The 12,500-nt window shown below is 41.1% G+C and overlaps 1 protein-coding gene across 1 annotated transcript in view; it reads left to right on the forward strand.

Moving 5' to 3' along the window:
• LOC123504466 (dopamine D2-like receptor) overlaps window positions 1-12,500 on the forward strand; it is a 553,454-nt gene that overhangs the window by 521,384 nt on the left and 19,570 nt on the right. Inside the window, exon 2 of the mRNA XM_045254990.1 lies at window positions 9,136-9,245. Coding sequence (XP_045110925.1) covers window positions 9,136-9,245 — 110 coding nt within the window. The remainder of the gene's footprint in view (window positions 1-9,135; window positions 9,246-12,500) is intronic.

Below are 12,500 nucleotides of genomic sequence, written 5' to 3' on the forward strand. Positions count from 1 at the left end.
CTGTCCTGGCTATGGGCTGCAGCTATTCAAGGATCTCAGTGTGGTGAGCGTCCATTAAACCGCTTCCTGCACTCACTAAAAACCAGTGACGGAACATGTTTATTTAGTCATTATTATTATTGGGAAGACTGATTTCACTGTCTCCTCTGGGAAAAAAGAAAACGTGTTGTTGTAATGAAGTCTCCGAACATATAAGAAAAATTGCCATATTTTGTTCATCAAATATATATGAAGTAATGTTATGTTAAGTGTTATGTGAGCAATGAGTTGTGTAGAGTTAAGTGAGGTCTAAAGTGAACAGTAAGTGTATAGTTGCGTAGTGTTGAGTGAACTCTTAAGTGAGCAAGTGGTGCGTTGTGTTCAGTGTGTGATAACAAAACATGCTGTAAATATTTATGTTAGGCATTATGATGTGTCTGTCATGCGCTAATAATTATGTTGCAAATAACAATAAACGTTCAGGTTTATGTACAAGGAAACTGGCCATGAAACGTGTACTATCATCGAACATTCGGAGACACTGAACATTCGGATAGACAGTCACCAGCTCGCGCCATATAGTTCTGTTTCTGGAGGCTTTACTGCCCGTTTTCTTTCTCTTGAGTATTTTCCTTTTCGTGAAATCAAATAAATGTGTGAATAAAACTCTGTCACAAATGACTTGGAAATCTATCACTCATGGATATTCGCAGCATTATTGTATGACTCATTTATTAGCAGACAGTTGTGTGCGGCTTGAGCGGTGCTTCTTTCCCTGTGATGATAAGCGCCTCGACTTGCCTTGCCTTGCCTTGCCTTGCCTTGCCTTGCCTTGCCTTGCTTTTCCTTGCTTTGCTTTGCCTTACCCTGCCTTGCCTTACTTCGTCTTGCCTTGCCTTGCCTCGAATTGCCTTGCATTGCTTTGCCTTGGCTAGCCTCGCCTTGCCTTGCCTCACTTTGCCTTGCCTTGCCTTGCCTTGCCTCTACATACAGCTGATTGGTTGACCTTATCACCGTCGCTCATTTGTGGAGCCGAGTCTCTCACTTAACTGCTCTCTGATGGCTTTCAACCTACGGGATTATTTTCTCAATAGGCTCGTTTTCCCCACAATACTACTTTCCTTTCCTCTTCTTTTTTCCAGCTTATAAACCAATATTGAAATCATGCAAGAAGAGAGAGAGAGAGAGAGAGAGAGAGAGAGAGAGAGAGAGAGAGAGAGAGAGAGAGAGAGAGAGAGAGAGAGAGAGAGAGAGAGAGAGAGCAGTAATTAAAAGAGGAGAGAAGCTGAGGAAACCATTATTTCCTACTTACTCACTAAAAGTTTACACGGAACACATTCATTGGCCATCAGTCACTGAGCTCGTGCTGTCTACACTGCTTACTGACTTAATGCCTGCGTAACATGAATGAAGGAAATTGTAAGACTGTTTTATTTCTCATTCAGCTTACGTAGATACCTCAAGAAATAAGAGTATGAATGCTTTACGTATCGAATATTCCTGAACACACACACACACACACGTCATTATAGCAGCTAACGTCCCACTTCCTGCATGTTCACCTACTATTATCATCTTCACTTTCGTCACTATTACCCTCACTACCGCTTCTCGCTCACCTGATGAGGATATAACAGAAACCAATAGGCAACTTGAGACGTTATTACAGGGATAACAGAGCGGCATAATAGGTGAGGTGACAATACGAAGAGCCTTTGTTAGTGGCTGCCCTCATGTCTCGTTTCTACCCGTCTTTCCCTTGCCACTCTCCTTCCTCCCCACTCTTCTTGTTCCCTTGCGTAATCGATTCATTTCTATCCCCTCAAGGTCACCATTTAAGTGTATTGTTCTTCCAGTGCTACTCTCTCTCTCTCTCTCTCTCTCTCTCTCTCTCTGACTCTCTTATCTTCTCCAATTTCTCTCCCGCTGTATTCCATTACCTTACGCGCATCCCAAAGGAGAACAATTGAATACATTTGTGTTGAAGTACACTGAGAGGATAAATGTCACTTCGTCTTAAGAGTCTCATATCGATGGACTGTTTCTGAAAGTTTAGGTATAGTATTTGGGTCATTGCTCAAGACACCACTAAGTAATATATGTACTACGTCATGCGGTAACTTATTTGATATAGCAGTTTTATCTATAGTATCTACCTATAGTCATCACTCAGTGGGCTGTATATGCAGTAGTAAAGATTGGACAATGTGGTGAATTCTTTATTGCGAATGAGCATTTAGTTACCACAGCTCTTCTCTAAAAACCTTATAGTCTTCAGCTTCTCTCTCTCTCTCTCTCTCTCTCTCTCTCTCTCTCTCTCTCTCTCTCTCTCTCTCTCTCTCTCTCTCTCTCTCTCTCTCTCTCTCTCTCTCTCTCTCTCTCTCTCTCTCTCTCTCTCTCTCTCTCTCTCTCTCTGATCCTGCTGACTGTCCCTCTTCTTCTGCACAACACTACCCTACCTTTCCCTACAACTTCTCTGTCTACCTTCCTTGTGCAAGGTTGTGAGCGCTGACATTAGCGCTGATGAGTGTTGGCTTGTACGATAAAATCGTCCATGACTGCCAGTCTCAGCCAGACAGACGTGTCACCAACCGGCAGTGCAGTGCAAGGTTGACAAGCGATGGTCAGCGGCATCTGCCATCACCAGCAGTGATCTGTGGTAGGGTGGCGGTTGGCCCCCTACTGTACAATGTCAAGCAGCTTCCTGTCTGTGGCAGCACACCGGGAATGATCGTGACTGCAACATTCAGTGTCAGAAGGGCATTAGTCTGTCTGCTGAAGTGAATGTTGAGCTCCTTGCTGAACTGATTGTTATTCCACGTGATGAATTAATCGCTTTGTGCTCAAAAAATATCTTCAAAAAATAACTTCAAGAGGTTCTGTGTTTACTTAAACAAATGTGTAGAGTGGGTGGTAGAGAACATAATCTGATTGTATATATAGTACATACCTTGCATCAACTTGTGTTTCCCTGCAACCCACTCAACACGTAATTCCAGAGGATTATGAAACTTTGTGTACAAATGTTCCATTAGTAACCACAATATAATCTTAGTCTAATTGTGTGGCACGATCAAAGCAATTACTAATTAAACTTCATATATGTCACTTTGACGAAGAACACTTACATTTCCCATCAGGTTAATTGAATTATACATGAATACATAATAAGGGAAACAAGACTCCTCGGCAGCAGCGATTAGAGTAATCACGCACAGAGATCGGAAGATCTCACGTACTCAGCACAGATCACCGATTTTTCAGTCATTACCAGCATTAACAAAAAAAGAACAAGTCTTATCCCTTAGATGAAGAGAATTTGAAGACTGAAAACAGGTTAGTTTGTACGCGAGAGAACCTACGTTAGTCCTCTGTCATGGCTCCCTGGTACACCTCCTCTTATCTGCATTTTACATTTCAGTTACACATATAATACCACGATATTAACAATTTCAGTACTAAGACATTTTTCCCTTATGATTTGTGTAGGATTAGACCATTTTATTGACATTAGGATAGGTCTATGGAGGTCAGAAGATAAATGGCCACTGTTTTCACTATTTCTATCTCCACATAAGTTTCTGAAGTTGTGTAAAATACCAAATAGTAAGCAGAATGAATATGGAAACGCTTCATGGTACTGAAGGGCTTAAGATCACGAGCTGTAATCCCTATAGCTTCAGAACACCTTGCAGCTTTTGGAAGAAGGAGAACATGTTGTCTATTACTTTCAACGACTTCCTCACCAACTATCTCCCCACGGTTCTGCCTTCATAGGGTTTGCAAAGCGTTAAGCGTGGTACAATTCACTCCGCCTTTAGTAAATTGATACATGATTAGACTTTAAGGAGTATGAATTATATTTCCTTCCGCTGTACTGTGCTACATCTGGTACGTCACTCCCGCACCCCGTGACTATTAGTATTTAGTGCAAAAATTCCTCTCTCACGCAACAACAAGTTCATGACGGCAACACCATCAATACGCTACCCCACCCATCACCCCTTCGTCCCTCTCCTCCCTTCCTTCCCGCCGCACACCCTCACGTCCCTCCTCCCCCAGTGGTCCATCCTATACCCTGTTTTTACTCTTCGCCTTTATTGCATCCAACGCTCCCCTTCCCTTCTATTTCAGCATAAACCCTGGCAAATAACATCCCTCCCTCCACGCCACTTCTAATCACCCGTCCGCCTGCCATATTCCAAATTGTGACCCTCCAAACGGGGAGTAAAAGTACCCACAATAATAATAATAATAATGATAATGGTAATAATAATAACAATGATGATGATAATGGGAGTAATATCAATGATAATAAAAAAAGGAATAGTAATAACAACAAAAACAACAGTGGTGAAACATGAGTAATAGATGTAGTAGACGTAGTAGTAGTAGTAGTAGTAGTAGTAGTAGTAGTAGTAGTAGTAGTAGTAGTAGTAGTAGTAGTAACAGGAAGAGTAGTAGATATTTTCTCTCTCTCTCTCTCTCTCTCTCTCTCTCTCTCTCTCTCTCTCTCTCTCTCTCTCTCTCTCTCTCTCTCTCTCTCTCTCTCTCTCTCCAATGATACTGTTTGTTTGCATCTCTTTCTGTTTGTTTGTGTGTGTGTGTGTGTGTGTGTGTGTGTGTGTGTGTGTGTGTGTGTGTGTGTGTGTGTGTGTGTGTGTGTGTGTGTGTGTGTGTGTGTGTGTGTGTGTGTGTGTGTGTGTGTGTGTGTGTGTGTGTGTGTGTGTGTGTGTGATACAGTCTCTTACAACACAGAGAAGCCAGTATTTAGAGAGCAGCAGTGGTCGAAATACTCATAATGGCTAACAGAGGTACAGAAACTCAGAGAGGAACAGAAGGTGGGGGGAGGAAGCTGTAGATACAAAGGAGAGAATCCGACAACGTACTCTTAGTGAGCGACAGGTACTTAAGTAGATGAAGACTTTGTTGACTTTTCTCCACTCGACCTGACTCATCCTTCTCACACGCATTGTTCACAGCAGGATATTGATAACAGTTTCTCTACACTCTTATTCTTCGTCTCTCTTCCTCATCCCTCTTTGTTGTCTTGAGTAACCTTGCATTTCATTCACTGGGTTTTAAGAGAATGTTACCAAGGTTATATAGGTCAGAGCTTTATATTAATCATAGTCTTAAAGAAGGATGATCAGCTCACCTTGAATTTTACACTGCCACGAAACAGACAAGGGATTATTAAACTAGTACACGTGAACAAAGAAATAGAAAAATAATAGCAACTTTTTTTTTCCGTGTCTTGAAAATAAAAAGTAAATATTCAGGTTTCAAAGAAAATGTAAGGGTTTTTAAAGACATCCTCATCACAATTATGCTAACGATGATTGATCAAAGCCACATATAAGCGTGCTGTGGGGGAAAAGAATAAAAGAATTTCCTAACTCGAGTGGGAAAATAGAAAGAAAGATATATCATGAGTGTTAATTATAAGTGACTGGCAATATGGATCTGGATGCCATTATTAGACAGCTATGTAATTGATAAATACTACACACTGGTCTTAATAACATAATGAATAATGTATTTTGAAAGAAGAAGTCCTCCTAGTAGTAGTATAAGAAGCAGCAGCAATAGATCAAAGAAAAACTGAAAAAAACCCAAAGACGATTAAATGCCATAATTATTGAAGTAACCTTGACACTCTGCGGTGCAAAAGACGTGTTCCTCTAAAACCCTGTAATGCACTCGTCTTCACACAATTGTTGGTCTCTATGAATAACTTTCTCTTAGTTTGTAGTGAGTAACCCACTCAATATAATGCATTCACTTTGATGTGCTCAGTATGGTTAGCCGGAGCCAATGGTGAGCGTAATCACTTGTAAGACTGGAAAGTGATGCCAGATTTTTCCGTTTCGAACATGAGCTTTAAGTCAGCTGCTCTTGATAATATACCCATGAGAAACAGTGACCGAGCAGGTTTTACACGTAGAGCAGCCGAGCAAGCGTGAAAGCTGTGGCCGTTGTGCGAGTCTGTCTGGCTCCTGGAGCGTGGCGCTGAAGTGCTGAAAGGTGAAAAACTGTGGCTATTATTCAGTGACTATCATGACAGCAATGATTCATTTTTGACCATGCAGGAATTACAGGGAAAGGCAAAAAATGTACCACATAGCAAATTTTTCAGCTGCTGCTACACATTCACACAAGCGTCGATAGCTGGTGTCATTTGGTACGTAAATTCAGTTTCCGCTCTTGGTGGACATGCAAGCAATGTCTGCTGAAGAGACGCTCAGATTCATAGTCACTGTTACTTGTTCCTCCTCTTTTACAACAGATGAAATATAAAATCGTTGCCAGTCTTTTCGTGAACGTAGCTTTGGCAATAAAGGACAGAAAGTGTTTAAGTTATTTTTGCAAACATTATGACATTTTATTAAATAAATATGTCAAGGTTAGTCACAAAATCTTTTCGTAAAAAGCAAGGATTTGCCATTAGTCCTCTTTAATTACTTTGCATTTAAGTTGTTGGTTTTCTTCTATTTCATTATTTTTTCCATGACTTATGTCTTACAATTCCATCAAAAAATTAAAGATATTCTGTTATTTACTTGACATCTCTTGCTTACTTTCATCACCCGCCATGACCATTGTTTCTGCATTGCTATTATGAACTGATGCTCCTCTGCTGCTCATTCTCTCTTATAATGACTTAAACGCTTCCTTGAGTCATGTAGGCAGTTATTTGAAATAGGTAAAAGGCCACAAGTGTAACTACGGGGCGCGGTTCCCTCCTTCCTGCTTCACTCTGCGCCGTGACTCCCCATCCCCTGTGGCACCAGAAACGACAGCATACTAGGTGTGTTTGTTCACCTCTCGCCGGTCTTATATTTCCCGTCTAACTGGAGATAAAACTAAATGCCTTCAAGGAAAAATATCAGACTTACATTTGGCAGGCCCTGTAAAGAAGGAGAAAAATTACAGGAAAAAACAAAAATACAGAAGCAAATTTTAACGAGTATAGGCCAAGCATTTGCGGCGAAAATACTCTACGGTCAAAGACTATCGCATTTCACTTTGCTAACAATTTAAAAACGACATTAAATAAATAAAAATTGTGTATATTAAAAACATTGCCAAAATCAAAGGAAGTTTAAATTAAGAAAATAAATAAAAAAAAACATAAACAGTAGAATACCCAAGTCAGGGTGATGGCCGATAGAATATATAATAAATGTTTTTTCATGATTATAGAAGTAATTAATGATCTTAGCGTTACTTATGAGAATATTTTCGACTTACAACGATATATTAAAGGTTTACAAAGTTGAGTCAAGGGTTTTCAATTGTTTTAAATGGTTTGTATAGACTTTTAGGGGTTTTTAAAGGTGCTTTTCATAATTTGAGGTATAAATTATGAAGTTTCCATTACTTATAAAAAAATTTGTGGAGTTAAGAAGAATACATATGGGATTTAGAGAGATATTTAAGTGGTTTATAAGTGTTAAGGCTTCATATAAGTTTTTTCTGAGGTTTTACCAGTGTTTCAAAGTTTTCAAGAGTGTTTTGTTTCCCTATTTTTATTTTCCATCTGACATGCTTGTTTCAGTGGTCTGAATCAGTATTACACGTGTTTTCAAGTGTGCTTCAACGGTTTTGAAAAAAAGTTAATTAGAATTTTCAGGTATGATTCAAAGTTTACAAGGATGTGTTATGTTTGTTAATTTAGCGGTTTTCAAGGAAGTTTAAACGCTTCTCCTTCACCCTCCTTTCCTCCTCATCTCTTCTTCTCTTCCTCCTCTGCTCTCCTCCATACCCTACCCCACACCATCTCCTCCTAATAATAATCTTTTTCTTGGTTAACTACTGCATTAAGGAGATGGATAAGAGATAAGTTGACAAAGAAAAGGAAGAAAGATCTAGAATACTCGTTAACTTTTGCATTAAATAGGTGGATAGAATGATGAAACGTTGATCATTTGGGTTTAAACTTAATTGCAACTCTGCCTTCATTCTGCATTCCCATCTTATTCTTGTCATAATCTTCATTTTCATCATTATTTTCATTTACCTCTTAACTGGCCTTCCCTTCCTCTACTTCCTCCTCCTCCTCCTCTTTCTCCTCCTTCTCCACCTCAAATCTACCAAGGAAGGTGTCGGGAAAACTTAGCATTTTGTCCTTCTGCCTTTCGTTCTCTTTCCTCCTTTCCCTCCTCGTATCCTTTCCTCTCCTCCATCTATCCATTCCTTTATCTAATGCTTTGTGTCCTTCCAGTTTCCTTCCTAATCATCTTTTTTTGTCTTTCTTGAGTTTGTGTATACGTCTCACTTCAAAACTCCTTCTTGGCTCCTACTACCTCTCACCTCATTTATTTTTTTTCATACCCTTCTTCTTCAGCTTGTGTGTCTTTCCCTACTGCTTCTCCTTTCCCTTCCCACCTTCTCTCTAACTTAATCTTCCCACCAAGACCAGCATGTCCCATAATTTACTTCCCTTTGTTGTTTACCGACCATGAGGCGTGAGAGAGAGAGAGAGAGAGAGAGAGAGAGAGAGAGAGAGAGAGAGAGAGAGAGAGAGAGAGAGAGAGAGAGAGAGAGAGAGAGAGAGAGAGTATAATAAATAGAACATGAAATGCCATAGTTACAAATAATCGTGAAAACAAAGATAATAAAGTGTTAAATAATCTGCAGCGTTCGTTCTCATTTTTTTCCTCCGAGGAAAGCAAATGTTTAACAGAAGGAGCATGCAAATAGTGCGTCATTTGTTACACCCTTTAACTTCTCTTGCACTTACATCCCATCTCTCTCTCTCTCTCTCTCTCTCTCTCTCTCTCTCTCTCTCTCTCTCTCTCTCTCTCTCTCTCTCTCTCTCTCTCTCTCTCTCTCTCTCTCTCTCTCTCTCTCTCTCTCTCTCTCTCTCTCTCTCTCATTAGAAAAGTGCACACGCCCAGCTAACCCAAACACTGTCACCCTCACACTTTCTCCTGCTCTTTATGGACAAAACTTGAATCTACATGAGACTTTTTATTTTTCTCTTAGCCGAGTTACTTTTCTCTCCCTTTTCCTTTTAACGACGCTGGGTGCCCACAATGTTAAGGTGTGGTAATTAGCGGGCTGCCTAAGGGTTCTTCTGTTATTTTTTGCCGTTTCTTTGTCCCTTGAGCTGGCAGGTGACGTAAATTAATGCTGTGGTCTTCTTCTCAGTTGTGCGGCTACTGGGGCCTGGGACCCTTCGTGTGTGATGTGTACGTGGCCATGGACGTGGTGTGCTCTACATCGTCTATCTTCAACCTAGTGGCCATCAGCATAGACAGGTGAGTTGGTCTTCCTCATCCTCTCCTCCTCTCTCAGCTTATTCACGGCTTGTTGCATTTCGTCCTCATGCTTCCTACATCCTAGCCTACTGAGGGTCTTATTCTCAAAGCCTCAGAGTCTTCTCTTCTCTCTCTCTATCTGCCTTTACGTAACCACTCACCCCAGCAGAAGAAATACCTTCAAGGAACCAACAGGACAAGATAACGGTTCTGGATTCAATAAAACAACTAAGACCCGTATTCTCAATCGTTTTGCTCTCTCACCATCACCATTTTCAATAAGCTCCAATTACTCTTTACGATGCCTCATTAAGCAAGGTCAAGATTTGTGAATGGCTTTCCCTCTCTTCTTTTTAATCCTTCCAATACTGGGACACATTTTTACCTTGAGATTTGAAAATGCGATTATATCATTCTATTGACATTAAGAAGGGTTTATGGAGGTGAGAAGATTAATAGCCACAGTCTTCACAATTTTAATCCCCTTACGTAAGATTCTGAAGCTGTGTAAAATCACCAAATAGTAACCAGAAGGAATATGGAAACGCGTCATGGTACTGAAGGAGTTAATGTGAAAGAAAAGGATAGGTGAGAGAAAATGCACGTCACTGCTGTCTGGATTCCTGCGAGGGTGACGCGACTTCCCCCTTTACACCCGTCATTAACTCCCCTCAGTACTGGGACGCATTTCTACCTTGAATTTTGGATGTGATTAGATGATACTGACATTAGAATAGGTCTATGAGATCAGATGATTAATGGCCACAGTCTTCACTATTTTAATCCCCCACATGAGTTTCTGAAGCTGTAACCAGAAGGAACATGGAAACGCTCCCTTTTGCACCCGTCAATAACCTCACAGAGTGCCGGGAAGGACAGCCCTAAGAACCCCAAAGCGTTCGACCAACACAGTTTTCTGCCGCCACGCCCCGAGGAGGAAGGCTCATTCTAGCGGTCTCATGAGGCTTCACAGCTCGCTAATCGACCCCACTCCACCTGCTCTCTCTCTCTCTCTCTCTCTCTCTCTCTCTCTCTCTCTCTCTCTCTCTCTCTCTCTCTCTCTCTCTCTCTGTGCCGTTCATTGCATCAATTCAGTGGTTCTCTTGAAGGCAATTATTTGATTTCCCTCAGTGCCTACTCTAGTTCTTTCTTCTTTCTTTCCTCCTGCTCTTCCTCCTCCTCCTTTTCCTCCTCCTCCTCTTCCTCTTCTTCTTCTTCTTGTTCTTCTTCTTGTTCTTGTTCTTCTTCTAACTTTTCTCTTATTCCTCTACTACCACATCTCTCCTATCTTGCTCTTTTTCCTCCTCCTCCTCCTCCTCCTCTTCTTCTTCTTCTTCTTCTCCTTCTTCTTCCTCCTCTTCCTTCTGTTCCTCCTTCGCCTCCTCAACCTCCATCTTCTACTTGCTATTCCCCTTAACCTATACCACTCTCCTCCTCCTCCTCCTACTCCTCCTCCTCTACCTCTTCCTCCTCCACCACCTCCTCTGCCTCCAGCTCCACCTTCTCTGCCTCCTCCTCCTCCTCCTCTGTTTCTCCTTCACCCCCTCCTACTCCACCACCACCACCACCGCCACCGAGCGTCGCATCAGTTGGCCTCCCAAAGCAATTATCCCACATTCCTCAGTCCCTGCAACAGCTGGCTGCTCGTGCTGCTTAAAGCAAGAGTTACTTCAAACACAAGAATTACGTTTTACCTCATTAATGTCAAGTGACTTCTCGGTAATTCCAGGAAAGAAGGTGCATTAAAGCTCTAGACATTATTTCCCTTCTTTCTCCTTCTTGCCATGAAATTCCTCTAGTACCTTCTCTCTCCCACGGATGATAATAATAAGTAGCAGATGAATCAAGCTAAACGAGGTGATAAATAAAGATAATTTCGCATCAGTCACATTCATGTCAAGTTCTCTCGAAGAAATATGTGAGCCCCGACCTCATTAACACTCGTAATTAACAGTGCCTTGCCTGCATTAAACGTGCGCCTGTATATTAGCCCCTTCAGTACCAGGACGCGTTTTCTTATTCATTCTGCTTACTATTTGGTGATTCTATACAGCTTCAAGAATTTATGTGGGGGGTATTAAAATAGTCAAGACTCTACCTATTAACCTTCTGACTTCCAAAAACCCTTCCTAATGTAAATAAAATGGTCTAATCATACACAAACTTCATCTTCCACTATTTCTTCTTCATCTTCATCATTATCATCATCTTTCCTCCCTACCAACTAACACACTATTCACTAGAGGGTGCAGGAAAGACAAGGCAATGAGATACAATTCAACATCAACATTTAGTACTGAACATAATAAGCAATAACAGACGTAACAGGAGTGCAAATAACAAAGGAAAGGTTACAATATTGGCAAACACAGATCACTGAGGCAGCCATTTGACTAAACAGACCTCGAACATCAATGTAAACTACCGCTAAGAGAGAGACCGTAGAGAGAGAGAGAGAGAGAGAGAGAGAGAGAGAGAGAGAGAGAGAGAGAGAGAGAGAGAGAGAGAGAGAGAGAGAGAGAGAGAGAGAGAGAGAGAGAGAGAGAGAGAGAGAGAGAGAGAGAGAGAGAGAGAGAGAGAGAGAGAGAGAGAGAGAGAGAGAGAGAGAGAGAGAGAGAGAGAGAGAGAGAGAGAGAGAGAGAGAGAGAGAGAGAGAGAGAGAGAGAGAGAGAGAGAGAGAGAGAGAGAGAGAGAGAGAGAGAGAGAGAGAGAGAGAGAGAGAGAGAGAGAGGCAAATCTTTCTATTCATACCATATTCTTGATCAATAGAGTACCTTACAAAAAGCGCCTCGTGCCACCATCTTCATAAAACTGATATGAGTGTTTCATAATCGCACGTGTTTTGTCAGGAAACGACGTGGTATTACCCCTTTCAATACTGGGGCACATTTTTACCTTGACTTTTGTATACGATTAGACCATTTTATTGACATTAGGAAGGATTTATGGAGCTCAGAAGATTAATGGCTACATTCTTCACTATTCTAATCCCCCTATACGTAAGTCTCTGAAGCTATATAAAATCACCAAAAAGTAAGCAGAATGAATAGGAAAACTGGCACACATTTTTATCTTGGGATTTATGTAAGATTAGACCATTTTATCGACATTAGGAAGGGTCTAGGGAAGATTAATGGCTACAGTCTTACTATTCTAAATCTCTGAAGCTGTATAAAATCATCAAATAATAAGCAGAATGAATATGGAAACGCGTCAAGGCACTGAAGGGACTAATGAACAAATGAGCATCGTAGT

This window comes from Portunus trituberculatus, chromosome 16 (genome assembly GCF_017591435.1).
Source record: "Portunus trituberculatus isolate SZX2019 chromosome 16, ASM1759143v1, whole genome shotgun sequence".
NCBI classification, from domain to species: Eukaryota; Metazoa; Arthropoda; class Malacostraca; order Decapoda; family Portunidae; genus Portunus; species Portunus trituberculatus.